Below are 14,226 nucleotides of genomic sequence, written 5' to 3'. Positions count from 1 at the left end.
TATTTACAGTAAGCTTTACCCTGGGGTCTCTAAGAAAGAAACGATGTACCCTGGATCACCTAACAGTTTAAAATAAGACTATTTATTCTAGTAATATAGGTACACTAACCACTTCAGGATATCCCACTTCAAGAATAAAGAATCCCTCATCTACTGAGGGTTAAATCAATCCTCGGTTTATGATATGGGATCAAACTGTGTGGAAATTATTTTAAAACTATGTGCATGCATAACTGTGACTTTGTGGCATGTATTTACTAATTCTGTTCAGTATTTAAGTCTCTAGCCTAAGAGGGCACCAAGTTATGCATTCTAAATTGTCAATTACACATTAATCAACAGAATCCTGAGAATTAGTACAAAGGACATGTTTCATTTTGCGATCTACCTAAACGGGGTTAAAAAGTTCAAAAGCAATGCATTCAAATGTGCCTATTTATAGTATTCATGTGTGAGGAAAATCTGAGCTAGGTAAACAGGAAAAGCACCTTCGGTGAATTTCACTACTAGTACTAGTCCTCTCTGGTAAAAACATTCTCTGTCCCTAAACCATTACTGTCAGAAATCATTTAAAAAATATTGTACAGAAATGTGTTTTTGTTTTTATAGACCTATGGTTTATTTATTGTTTTTCTTTTTAATGTAACGTTTTCATTTTTTCTAGAATGACTTTTCTAGAAGAGCAGAGCCGGTGAAAGCACGGAGAAATGAAAAGTTGGACAGAAAGAGGGGCTGAGGCTCAGAAAAGTACAGGAGACCAACAGGATCCTCCGCGCCCCAGCCCAGCCCAGCCCAGCCCAGCCCCACCGGCCGTGCGCGGGGCCGCGCGCTCGCCCCCGTCGCCGTCGCTGGGGCGCTCGGGCTGGGATCGAGGCGCCGCCGCCCCGCACCCAGACGCGCGGGGCCGAGGCGGGACGCGGGCGGGCAGGGCCCTCGCGTGTATCCTCCCCGCCCCTGGCGCCTCAGCCCGCGGCTCAGGCTGCCCGGGCTCTCGGCGGAACGGAGCTGCTCGGCGGGAGAGTGGGCACGAAGCTCCCGCCCCCCGCTCCCACTCCCGCCGTGGGGCCGGCGCCGGGCGCCTAAAGGTGCGGCTCCGGAGCGCGCCGCGCAGAGCCCGCGGGCGGGCAATGGCTTAGGGCGAGAGGCCCCGCTCGAGGTAACCCGGAGGGCCCGGGACGGCGGACGGGGAGGAAGCGCGGGGCCGAAGAGCAGAGCCGACCATGAGTTTCCACCAGGAGGACGGGGTGAGCAGCCTGTGCCAGAAGGCGCTGCACATCGTCACCGAGCTGTGCTTCGCGGGCCAGGTGGCGGGGGAGAAGTGCTCGGGCATCTATCCGCCGGAGCGCGGCAGCCAGGCCGGGGGCAGCACAGGTAACCGCCCGCGCCCCGGGCGCCCGCCTTCCTCCCTGAAGTCCCTTCCCGCGCGCTGAGGCGACTCGGAGGCCGGGTCGGCCGGTGTCCTCTCGGCGCCCTCCCGCCGCGTCCCTCTCGCCGGCGCCCGCGCTCCCCACCCTCTGCGCGCCTGGACTGACCGGCTGCTCGCGGGGCCCTGCCGGCGGGACCCGGACCGGGGAGAGTCCGGCTCGGACGCGGAGGAGCCCGGGGGAACCGGGCCAGCCCGGCGCTCGGGAGAGGCGCTTGTCCCGAGGGCTAACTTTGGGCTGCAACCTGTCAGCGCCGGGAGCTTTCCGAGCCTTTTAATACGCATGTGATTTTCGGGCGCTTCACCACAGCGATGGCAAACAGTAGGGGTTATCGATCTCATTCTGAGGAACACCTAAGGTTCAGGACTCAAATCCAGGAAGTGGAAGATAGGGAAAAGGTGATCAAGCCTTCACACCCGGTCTCTCGGCGTCCTCCGGCCCGTCTGGAAACCAGGAGGAAGAGGAGGAGGGAGGGAAGGACCGGGCGCAGACCGCCGCAAACCTGGGGATGGGGACACGCTCGAGGGACACAGTTCTCTCCAGGGTTAGGGGCACGGGGCTAATCACGGCCACCATTTTGGTCCCGGTGGGGGGTTTGAGCCACTCGTGTCACGTGCGTTTGTCCAGCCTGAAGTGCTGTGCACAGGGGCGACAGGGACGCGGGCGTAGACCCTGAGGACGGGCGCCTGTGAAGGTCACTTGTTGCACTGCAAACACTGGTTTCCAGGTTTAGGGTATCCGGCCAGTACGATGCCTTGCCTTCTGCAGGCTGTGGATTCTTCCCCTCAGCTTTCGGGGTTGCTTTGGTCCTGACGGGCTTGCGGAGTTGAGGGTAGCCAGGGCAACAGGTAGGAGCCGGGCTGCGGCGCTCAGGCGCTTTAGGACCCTACAGAGCCTAGCGGTGGGCGCACACTTAGTGAATCCCCCACCGACCGCTCCCGAGGGAAGACAGGGAAAGGGAGAGAGGTGGGATGGAACTTGATGTGGTTTAGCCGTCACCTGCCCTTGTTTGCAGGAATATCTGCAGGGTTCTGAATTCTCTGACGGGGGCCACAGGAGCCCGGCGGAGCTTCCCCGTACATTTGGCAGAGCCTGAGCCGCTGCTGAGACCTGCCGCAGAGTGGCCCAGACTGTCATTGCTGCGGTCCACACGTTGGAATCTTACTTGGGGAATGTATAAACTCAGCTGAGAGTCGTTTCTGTTTGTTCAGGAGGTGTTAAATTCCCTCGAAAAGACGAAAATGAAAATTGTAAGGAGCCGAGTGAGCACCCTGTGCCTGTGTGCCAGGTGCATTGGTGCAGCACAGGAGGGAAGGCCAGAGCAGTGCCATCTTAGCGGCTGGTGATATATGATACACTGCCCCGAAGTGTCTTAAATTAAACCCAGAGCAAAGGGTGCGGGAAGACATGAGAGTGTGTAACTTTGTAGAAGGACCTGTGCGTTGGTCCTTTTAACAGTTGATGCAATGGATATCTTAATTCCTCTCCTGCTCTGTTGTGATTACACACCAGTGTTTTCCTGAGTCTCATGGGCTGGTAAAGCAAAAAACGTGTGAAGGTTGGAGACCAAATACAGTATGGTACTAGCTTCTAAATCTCCCAAAAATGTACAACTATGCAAGTTTAAGGTAAAACAGAGTATGAACTGTAGAAAGCATTCTGAACTTTTCTTGAGCACTAACAGTGCTCAAGAACTTAATGTACTAATTCCTTTTAGATTTTTACTTGGGGACAAAGTGAAAAATTAATCTAAAACATTTGCATGAACACTTTATCCTCTTAAGGGGACATGCATTCTGTTCAAGTGGGACATTTGATAAAACCCATGGACATGTATTTTACATGGCTATCTGGAGAGATGTTCTCCTCAATTATGTTGTGAGATACAAAGATATATTACATTTTTAATTTGCAAATTTTTACAACAGAAGTAAACTACTTGAATCTGCAAGTAGACTTCCAATATGAACAGACATCTATGAAGTAGTTTCAAAGTTTATATACTAAATGTTTAATTATTATTAGCCACCCAGCTTCACACTGTGCTTTAAAGTAAATTTTCTTCTAACTTGTGTGCTTGTGCCCTTTGTTGTAGGTCCCTAAGTAAAAGCACTTCCAGTAGCTGATCCTGATCCTTCTGTTCATTATTTAATGAGAAATGCATTAAGAAGGCATCAGTGACATTATATAGAGTGGTTACTTACTTTGAGAGTAATCAGCCCTGCACAGACGGGATTGGTGATTCTAACATTGTAGTGACAGTTATAAGCATCAAACTTGTATCCCTTCAGATAGAAATAGAAGAAAAGTGATTCAAGTAATACCAATTAAAAAGTCACTCTACATTGAAGGAGCTAAGAATCACATATATACATTGTTTTCTACTGTATTTTAAATATCAATAAAGAACAAGCGTCACCTTCTCCTTGACCATAGGACTGTTAAGAGTAACAGCAAGAGCAGCAGCAGTGTTATTGCACTGAGAGTCCCCAACCAAGTGAACCAGCTTCACATTTTAGTAAAATTTGTGAAGACTTAGCAACTTCCAACACTAATTACTCTTTTGGAATAGTATATTTATAGTCGCCTCCACTAAACTATTATACCTGTGTAACTAGTATACTTGTATAACCGTATATATGAACATTACAGGTATACCACAAAGTTCATCGTGCAATTTTTAGAAAATTATATTTTGGTAACTTTTTTTACCCTCTCTTTTTCTCTTTTTACCACTGATTCTCCCCTTCTACCAAAGTAGATATATCAACCATTCAAATTCATTTTATTGCACAATACAGTATAATAGAACGCTTGGGAAAAGGGCAAAGCAATATACTGGTTTCAAATGTTACTGTCCACGTGCACTGTAACTAAAATATACAGAACCATTTTTGAACTGGATTTGGGTTCATTTCTGGTCAGTCTTTCATTGCTGCTTGAATTCTTCTCAGGTTCAAGGAACCCACATTGCTTGAAAGACAGTCCTCTGCACAAAACCACTGCTAATCAAGTTAAACCCTCACATGTCCAAAGTCACCCTCGCATCCCAGGTGTGGGGGGCCTAACCGTAGTGTGAATATTTTAATGAGCATTTAATTCATCGTGTTGTAACTTTGCATTTTTATACAGTTTTAATCTGGGGCTAAAGATTTTAAAATAGAACTTTAGACAAATTCTAAGTACATCCATGTATTCTCTAATTTCTTAGCGGTAGGGATAATGAATAGATAAGTAGTGATGAGTTTCATTGAAGTGCTTCACTTTAAGAAAGATAACTACATTAAAATCTTGAAATTAGATCATACTTTTTCTGAGATGAAGGCCTATGATAAGGGCTTGAGATGAATAGACTTTATGTGTTTTCTCTACAGACACAAATAATGACTCAATGGAGTTACCATCTTTGTATGACCTTATCTCTGAGTTTTACACATCCTGAATGTCTAAATAATAACAATTTAGAAACATGTATCGGTGGAAACTTTCCTTTGAGACTAATGGACAGGAAAAAGAGTGATTGAGCCCTAATGAATTAAGAACTATGTGCACCTCTGAAGAAGGACAGATGAGAGGATCTTTCTCACTCCTCTCACTTTTTTCACTTCACGAAAAAAATGGCCAGTTTCTGCCATGTCTCATCTCGTTATCACTCTATCACATTATTTTTGGGGGGGGGGGTTAGTACCGGGGATCGAACTCGGGTCCTTGGGCTTGCGCAGCAGGCGGTGAAACCACTGAGCTAAATCCCCGGCCCTCTATCACATTACTAATCTAATCATCATTGTACTTTTGCTTTTATGAAAAAAATTGCTTGGATCGCAACTGCATTCTTTTATGATTTTTTAAAAATAAAAACTTGACAGGAGACAAACATTACCATTCATGTCTAAAAGAATTTCCAATGCCAATTAACATGGTCTGTATTTTGAAAGTACTATTAGGTTCTACTAATCTACTAATGATGTGTACTTAAGCTCTTTCAGGGCAGGAGTTTGCTTACTCTTTATATTTCGTGCCTAGAAAATCAATAAATATTTGTTAAACTAATGAATAAACCTCCTAGTTTGCAAAATAATGAGTTCTACTTAATTACAGTATCCCAAATACTTTGTAAAACTAAATTATATAACCAGTATCTTTGTGTCTCCACTGTGCAATACAATATCCTTTATAGACAAGCATACAAAATAGTTTATAATACTAGCAGATATTAGAGCATTTGAAGTGTTTAAAAACAGAATGTAATGAGCAACATACTGAGGAAAAAGCAAATGAACACAATATGGATGTCCGTTTATTTCATCAGAGTGTATTCAGATACATCTATGAGTCCATAGCTATGCATCTGTGTTGCATAGTAAATATTCTAAGTTTACTGAAGTTCTAGCAAAGCAAGAGTATCTGTTTATTACAGATGCTCTTTGACTTACAATGGCAGTGTGTCCTAGTAAACCCAACATAAATTGAAAATGAAAGTCTAAATTGCTTTTAATATGCTGAACCCACTGAACATCAAAGTGTATCCCAGCCTGCTTTAAATGTGCTTAGATTATTTGCTTCAGCATCACAAGAAAGGATCTTACCGCATATTTCAAGCTCAGGAAAAAAACCAAGTTCAAAATTCAAAGAATGAACCATGAAATTTTCATTTTGTATTTATGGACATAGGTCTTTTAAAATCATTTGTCACTTTCATGAAAACATACAAGGAAAACATGAACAATAAATAGATTAATTTAAAACAAATTGAGTCTGATTCTTCTTAGTGGATTTTTGACTTGGGATTAATAATGCCTTTGTCTTACTCATTATCAGACTTTATGCCGTCAAGGGTGTTGGCATTTCTTAAAAGAATTCACAAAAGGTAAAAACACCATTAATGCTGTGTTCTAAAACTTTCTGTGCAGTGACATGGAATGTTGGAAATGTTGCCAAATAGTCTGACTCACCTCCTCTTCTACTAATTCCCAACAAAAATTTGGCTTATTAGGGTGAAGAATATGCTTCGCTATTTTCTGTATTATTTTTTTCCAAACCACTTAGCCTTTTGTCTAAATTTTTGTGCCAATACTTTTGCTTTGGCACATACATAAACAATAGCACCTATACCACAGTTACTGCCTGGCGAGTATCAACTGGGATAAGCCATCCATACCAAGATACATTCTGATTTCTGAAACAAACATGCATATTATAATCAGATAAATACAGTAATAGTAGAACTTTTTCCTCAGTTACTGGAATTCAAGAGAAGGGCAATAAAATTACATGGAATTTACAGAAGCATTGTTGCAAGGGAATACACTGATTGTCTATATTGTGGATCATATTTAAAGATGAGGAAGAAATTGCTTCCCACTTCCCAGTGTCCACTTTCCCTTCTATTTCACAACAGTAGGATCCATTGTGTTTACGTAGTTGGGTCTCTGATGGGGCCACAAGACTAAGTTCTGGCTACTGGAATGTCACAATGTCAGCAGCAGCAGTAATGTGCGCAGCTTCTAAGTTGTACCCTTCAAATTGAAAGCATATGTCTTCACCTTTCCTTCTCCTCCAACAAGTGACCTGGAATGTAGACATAGCAGCTTTCCACGGTGGACTTTTATCAAAGAAGTAAAAGTTTTTGAATAAGAATGAAAATATGAAAGAAAGAAGAATTCAGACACCTGAGAATTGATCTGTCTGCCGTGGCCTGCTTATGTTGGACAGTGTTTCTCTGTATGAGAGAAAAATAAACTATCTTGTTTAAGTCACTATTTATTTGATCCATTTTTACAGAAATCGGAACTATGACCTACTATAATAGTAATATCATAGCATGGTAGAAATAAGATAACTTCAAAGATAATCCCAAAGTTTTATATTAGAGGTGACTGCTTCAGTTTTCTTTCAGTAAAAGCTGCTGTTTTGAGTTTTATTTCTGCCCTTTCTCTACTGTGCAGCGCCATAACGAGATACACTATGTGGCCAGGCAACAAGCGGGAGTAACCAAAGAAACACAAAGCTTGAAATATCCATAAATTAAATTACTGTTTCAGATTAATTGTGAGAAATCAGTTTTATACATTTTGAAAATTTGAAGATGTGTGGAATTTGAAAGTTAGAAAATGAAGACACATAGGGGCCAGGGATGTAGCTCAGTGGTGCCACACCTGCCTGGCAAGCGCAAGGTCCCGAGTGAAATCGCCAGTACTAAATAAAATAAAACAAAGACAGGTAAGCATATTAATTTATGACAGTGTAGTTGAAATTGAGAGCACAATAGTGTTTTCCTACAGTCAAGAGTAAGTTATATGAGGAGTTGTACTAACAAGCCACTGTGAATAGAGTAAAGCAAATATAATAATCTTGTTGTACAGGCCAGTAAAACAAAGTTCTGCTTCACCAAGTTTCTGAGGAAATAACATTCAGGGGACTACTGCGTTTTCTCCTGAGAGTGATCTTTTTGTTACTTTTCCCAGTACTGTGCTGACTTATTTTGCTATCTTAACACAAGATGGAGTAAAATCTTTATAGTTAAAGTGAATTAGAGATGCACAGTTAGACAGACACAGATAGGTAAGTAGACAGATAACTATAGAGCAATATTTATTCAAATGTATGTAATCAAACAAGAGTTAGAGCAATTTTAAATCTCATTATCTCAGAGCCTAATCTAATTTTGTAAATTTCATTAACTCCTAATCTTACCAAAATATAATAGGATGAATGTCGTATAATAGATTCTTTTTAATTGTCTGGAGACATTGAAAATTTGAGCTAGAGAGGAGCTAGTCATCAAGTTTTCCCATTATTATGGGTAACTTGAAAGTCCTGGAGGAAAAGGCAAGCCATTCATATTCACCACCTGGTCTCCCAATGGTTGGTCCCTTTCCTTCAGGGGTATCTTCTCCACCTGTCCTCTCTTCTTTTATTTTCATTCCCACATCCCCAAACAAAAGCTCCTCAAAAACTCCATCCATCCATCTCCTCGTCTGTAAGTCTCCTGGTCAGTAAGTCTGGTGAAATACCGACCTTGCATCATTTCATTCTTGCAGTTATTTTCACCTTTGGAGTTTATCATGGTCTCTTGGGAAAACAAACCAAAAACCTTCATTCATACAAAACTCCACCTGCCTCTCCTTACGCTGAAGCATCTTAGTATTTAGAAGAAGGTTTTACTCTAGGCAGACTAGTCTCACTCTGTTAAGCCTCAAATTGAAAAGAACTCTTAAATTCTGACCAGGTACCCTACATTTTCTTACTCATGTTCCTTCTGTTCTAAAGAGTTCCTATTTAAACATTTTCTCACTTTCTTTAAATATTCTAAGTTATTTCTGAATAGCCCTAAAAATTGGCAGTTGACTCTATCTTCTCCTTTAGAGACATAAATACTTGTTATAAACAAGAATTCACTTGACATGCTGCCCCAAGACCTATGAACTTACCATCAATCCAGTCATCTTTTCTCTTACATGGAAGGAATGATCCAGTTCTTTCAGCTTTGCTTCAGATGTCATCCACAGTGACCTTTTGAGGGACTTAACTGTTCATGACTCTGCTTAACCTTCTATGCCTTCCTTCCTGACTACTCACTGCTTTGTGTCAGTTAGAAGTCTGCTCAAGTATTACACAGCCTAATAAAGGTACCCCTGTAGATGCCATGCTCTGTTTATTGCCCCTCTGTCCTCTCCTAAGAACAACTTCTTGAAGGAATTATCTATACTCACTGACCATTTAAAAATATTTCTCAAACAAAAAATGTTCCTCTCCTAGCTTTGATGAAAGCCGATAGAGCTGATTTTTTCCCTCTTTCTACTCTTTCCCATTTTTCAATGCAGGCTTTTTATTCTCTTTCTTTAAATACTGACCTACTCAGAATTCTGTTGGCACCTCTTATCTTCTCTTGCATGGGTTCCAATCCCAGGATTGAAGGAACTTTTTCAGTTTTACTCAAGTTCACATTCGTACCTGAACGACAACTTATTCAGCATTTCTGTGTGATCACAAGCACTTCAGGCCCAAACTGAAATTGTCCTCTTCCTTTCTTCATAATCCTGTTGCCTCCCAGTGAACTACATCCCTGCCCATTTTGAATCCTCACACTCTTTTGTTAGAGCTTTGATTTCCAAAATTACTCCCAAATCGTCTTTTTTCTCATTTCAGCAGCCCTCCCTCAGAACCCCTGCACTTCCTCTCCTGGGTTGTCCAGATTTTCCTTTTGCAGTCTTTTCTTCACTTCTGTCTTCTCTTTGGCCAGAATGTGATTTCTGAAATGTGTATTTCGGGGAAGCTTATTTGGTTTTCAGTTCAAATTCATGATGTAACATCCTTTAGACTATGGCTAACTGTTGAATCACAATTGTAAAAGTGACATTTAAATTTTTTAATGACTTGATACATTCTCCTGGATCCTCACTTAATTTTTTAATAGTCAGATTCTTTTTATTTCAACACAGCCCATTGAGGGGAAAGGCCTAAGCATTAAAGATTCAATTTCATTTATAATACTTGTGCAAAGTACCGTGCCAAACATTTTATATGTCTTCCCCGACTTAAACATTCCTGTGAAATAAATATAACTGCACCTTTTTTCTGAGGCTGTTAAAATCTATACTTGCCCAAAATGACACAGTAGTAGATTTGTCGTTTGAATACAGGCCTAAATATTTTTGTAGCATAAGCTGTGCTTCATGATCTTCCTAGTAGAGGGTTTCTGCACATTCTTTCCAATCACTCAGTTTCTAGTGATGTGGCCACCTTGAAATCCACAGACATCTGAATACTTTTTCGAATAACCCCCAAGTATATATTTAGTAGCTCCACAAATATTTTTAGATCACATGATATACACTAAACATAAAAAAGTGAGTAAATTTGTTTCCTGCCCTGAGGTAAACCAAATTTGTTTCCTGCCCTGAGGTAAACCAAGGAACCAGTATGTGGTAGAATGGGAGTGTTTGGAGAAGCAGAAGTGTGAATGTCACCATTCCTTACCGACAGTTAGGAACCCCAAACCTCTGGAAACTGAAGATTATTTTGTAAATTGTAGTAACTTAACACTTCTGCTTTACCTGAATTAGCATTAATTAAGGTTAGTTAATTAAGACCTTATACATTATTATGGCCTTCAGTGTAGTTCAGCTTCATGTGATCAATTTATATATTTCATGACATATATAATACTCTTGTTTGGCTACAGACATCACCCCAGATAATGGGTATCATATGACATATCTAATGGTCAAAAGAAAATAATACTTTTTGAAACACACTATGTCCCAAGAGTTTACAGTGAAAGGATTATAGCCAATATATGCTATGACACTAGTGGAATAAGTGTGCTTTAGAAGCCCTTAGGAATATAGGCGGCAGTGGGCTCCATCAGAGGCACTCTTGGATCTGAGCATGGAAGGATGATCACAGATTTGTCAGATGGCTAAACAGGAACAGAAGCTGCATCAGAACTACATGAAACAGCTCAAACAGAAGGATGAGAAAGTAATGTGTGGTCAGGGTAAGGAGTGGTAAGTTAGGGAGTGGCAGAAGAATGAGCTGATCAGTAGCCAAGGGTCAAACCACAAAGATGCTGTAGGACGTCAAGTGAAGTTTGGCTTTGGTACAGATGCTCCAGGTATCAGGTTGAGAGTAGGTTGACTCTATATCCCAGTTGCCAGAACCAGACTTCCTGCAACCCTGACTTTATTCACACAGCAACCTTTCACTTTCAAAAGTGTCCTAGTTTGGAAGAAATACTAAGTGGTCTTCCAAATTATAGAACAAGATGTTGATTTTAGAAGGAAAATGTTTGTGAGAAAGCGGTTGTAGGCTCAGATTTCTACAGGGCTGTTTCCTGAAATGAGAACGTATGAAGTCAAGTGGCTTCTTAGAAGCAATGGCATAAGTGGATTATAAAAGACCTTTGTGGGAAGAGTGTTCATGGTTCTCTCAGGCCTGACTCTCAGGCATGTTCAGAAACTGATAACTACTTCCATCCTTCCCCTAGCCACACTGTCCTGCAGTTTCCTTATACGTTGGCTTTTGCCTCCAACTTGATAGAAAATAACCCACTGAAGAAGTGAATTGAGCTAATACATACAGAAATATATAATGTAAATAGAATTGAAAATCCATGCCGATTGTGAAGCTTAGTTTGTTTTGTGTCACTGTACCAATACTGCCAACTGGGTAATTTATAAAGAAAGGAAATCTAGGTTCTCATAGTTTTAAGACTATCCAACCTCAGTGTGGCAGCATCTGGTGAGGAGCTTCGTGCTGTGTATTTCCACCATGCAAATGGTAAGATAAGAACGTATAGCAGAGCGACAGAACCAGAGTAAGGAGTGGATCTCACTGGGCTCTCTGACTCTCTCCTGGATGAAAACCATTAATCCGCCCATGAAGGCAGAGCCCCCAGGAATGAGTCACCTCTTATTAGACCTCATTCTCCCCCACAGGTGCATAGGGCGTGAAGTTCCTAACACATAAACTTAAGGGGGCACATTCAAAACAGAGGCAAAAGCCATAATTCCTCCCATCTGTCAACCATAGCCAATAACCAGGAAGTGCATTCCTTTTAGATTTTTTTCTTTGGGATATGGTGGTAATAAGTAACTAAAAAAGTAAGCCATAACATACAAAAGATGATCATACCCTTTTCATCAATGGCATACAAATGGAAAACATTCAGCAGTTGCCTTCATAAACAACAGGAAAATAATATCTGTATCACATAATTTCAAAATTCTTATTCTTATAATTAAGTAGCAATAAAATTTGGAAATGTTTCATTTTCTGAATGGATTTCCATTAGCTACAAATTTTATTTTGCTGATCAGGAAAATGTGAATTAAAACAAGGTATGATTTCCCTATTAGGTCAGTGAAAATTAAAGTACAACAGTATTTTCTGAAACTGTAGGAAATGGTAAACAATATAATGTTTTTGTTATAGCAACTTTGGGACTCATTTTGAAAATACCTAGTAAAACTAAGTATGTATGCAACCTGTTACCCAGCACTTCTATTCCAAAGTATACCTTAGAAAAATATTCAAAAATATATGCATGAAGAGAAAGGTACAAGGAAGTTCACTATAGCATATTGTACGGCTGTGGTCCTAATCTGAATATCCACCCTGATAAATTACTGTGTGATGTGAATTATTAACATGAAGTCAGATTTAAAATATTTTTGAGTAAAAAATAAAGCAAAGTGAAGGAAAGAATATCATATAATTGTATGTGTTTTATGAGTTTTCTTTGTTTTGTGGTACTAAGGATTAAACCCAGGGCCTTCACACTGAACTGTATCTTCAGCCTTTTTATTTTTTAAAATTTTGAAACAGGGTCTTTTTAAATTGCTCAATTGTCACCTAGGCTGGGCTCGAACTTTACAATTTTCCTGGCTCAGCCTCTCAGTGCGAGATTGCAAGTATGTACCATGCCCAACTCGTTTATGATTTAGTAGGAGATATTTTGGTTTGTTAGAGTGAGAGCTGAACAGACCTACCTCACTGATGTTTGTGGTAATTTCTAGAGAGGGTTGGGACTAGATTTAAAGTGATAGTTAAAGGAAATTAGTTATTTTGTATTCGTTTCCTAAGGCTGCCATAACAGAAGACCCCAGACTAGATGACGACAATAAAAATTTACTCCCTTACAAGTGAACAGATGTCGGAATCAAGACTGCATTCTTCTGAGCAGCTGTCCATGGTTCGCACATAAGGATCATTCTCCCTGTGTCTTCCTCTCTGTGCCTGTGACTGCGTCCTAACCTCCTTTTATTACAAATGATGTCAGTTGCATTGAATCAGGACCAACTCATATGACCTCATGTAACCTTCAGTACTCATTTAAAGTCTTGATGTCCAAATACAACCATAATCTGAGGGTTAGGACTTCAAGATAAGAATTTGTTTGAGGGTAGGAGGAACAGTTCATCCCATAAAATTCCTAACATTTATTTTTTAAATAAATAGAATTTGGATTTGATATTGAGGTTAAAAAATGGCAGTAAAAGAAAACTATAAAATTGTTCAAATCAATTTGGTCTTCCAAACTTTAAGAATAATGTAACATCAGAGTGCTGATATTGGTTATCATTGAGAGGTGAAAGTGGAAGTGTGTGGGGGAATATTAACTTTTATTTTATTTTATTTTACTTTTAAGGACAGTCTTAGATTTACAGAAAAATTACTCAGAGAGTAGAGTTCCCACATACCCCAAATCCAGTTTCTCCTGATGTTTACACCTTATATTAGTCTGGTACATTTGTTAGAATTCATTAACTAATATTGATTAAATATTAAAGTCCATGCTTTGTTTATATTTTCTTAGTTTCTACCTACCGATCCTGAATACCGCCTTGTATTTGGTGTTCATATCTCCTTAGCCGCTTCTTGTCTATGATAGCTTCACAAGCTAACTTTTTGTGTCTGTATGTGATGACATTGAATAATTTTGAGGAGTACTTTTTGGGTATTCTGTAAGATCCCTTCTCTTGGAACTTGTCTGATATTTTTATCATGAACAGACTTGGGCTATGGGTTTGGGACATAAAGATATATAGGTAAAGTGCTATTTTTATCACATAATATCACAGGTACCTGCTATTAACTTTGCACATCTCTGTTGTCATTAACCTGGGTTAGTCTTGGGATTCTCTACCACAGCTTACCCCTTTACATACAGAACCTCTTGAACCATGCACTGTGGGAAACCCACACTTAGAAGTGGGGTGCTAAGGCGTGAGCATCCACAAAACTTATTTGGAATTCTTCAGCAAAGGAGGTTTGTTGCTTCTCCCTCATTTATCCATCC

General features: G+C 40.6%; 1 protein-coding gene across 2 annotated transcripts in view; it reads left to right on the top strand.

Annotated features, from left to right (window-relative positions):
• Positions 1-883: 883 nt before the first annotated feature.
• Syt10 (synaptotagmin 10) overlaps positions 884-14,226 on the top strand; it is a 57,030-nt gene continuing 43,687 nt past the window's right edge. For both annotated transcript variants that reach the window (XM_004855012.3, XM_087200267.1), the window contains exon 1: positions 884-1,371. In XM_004855012.3, the coding sequence (XP_004855069.1) occupies positions 1,221-1,371 (151 nt within the window). In that variant the 5' untranslated portion in view covers positions 884-1,220. The remainder of the gene's footprint in view (positions 1,372-14,226) is intronic.

The sequence above is a fragment of the Heterocephalus glaber genome, unplaced genomic scaffold, assembly GCF_053883595.1.
Source record: "Heterocephalus glaber isolate CG9 unplaced genomic scaffold, H.glaber_assembly_v1.0 deba00001733, whole genome shotgun sequence".
Classification (NCBI taxonomy): domain Eukaryota; kingdom Metazoa; phylum Chordata; class Mammalia; order Rodentia; family Bathyergidae; genus Heterocephalus; species Heterocephalus glaber.
The sequence above is the reverse complement of the archived record's forward strand: the minus strand, read 5'-3'. Positions and strand labels throughout refer to the sequence as shown.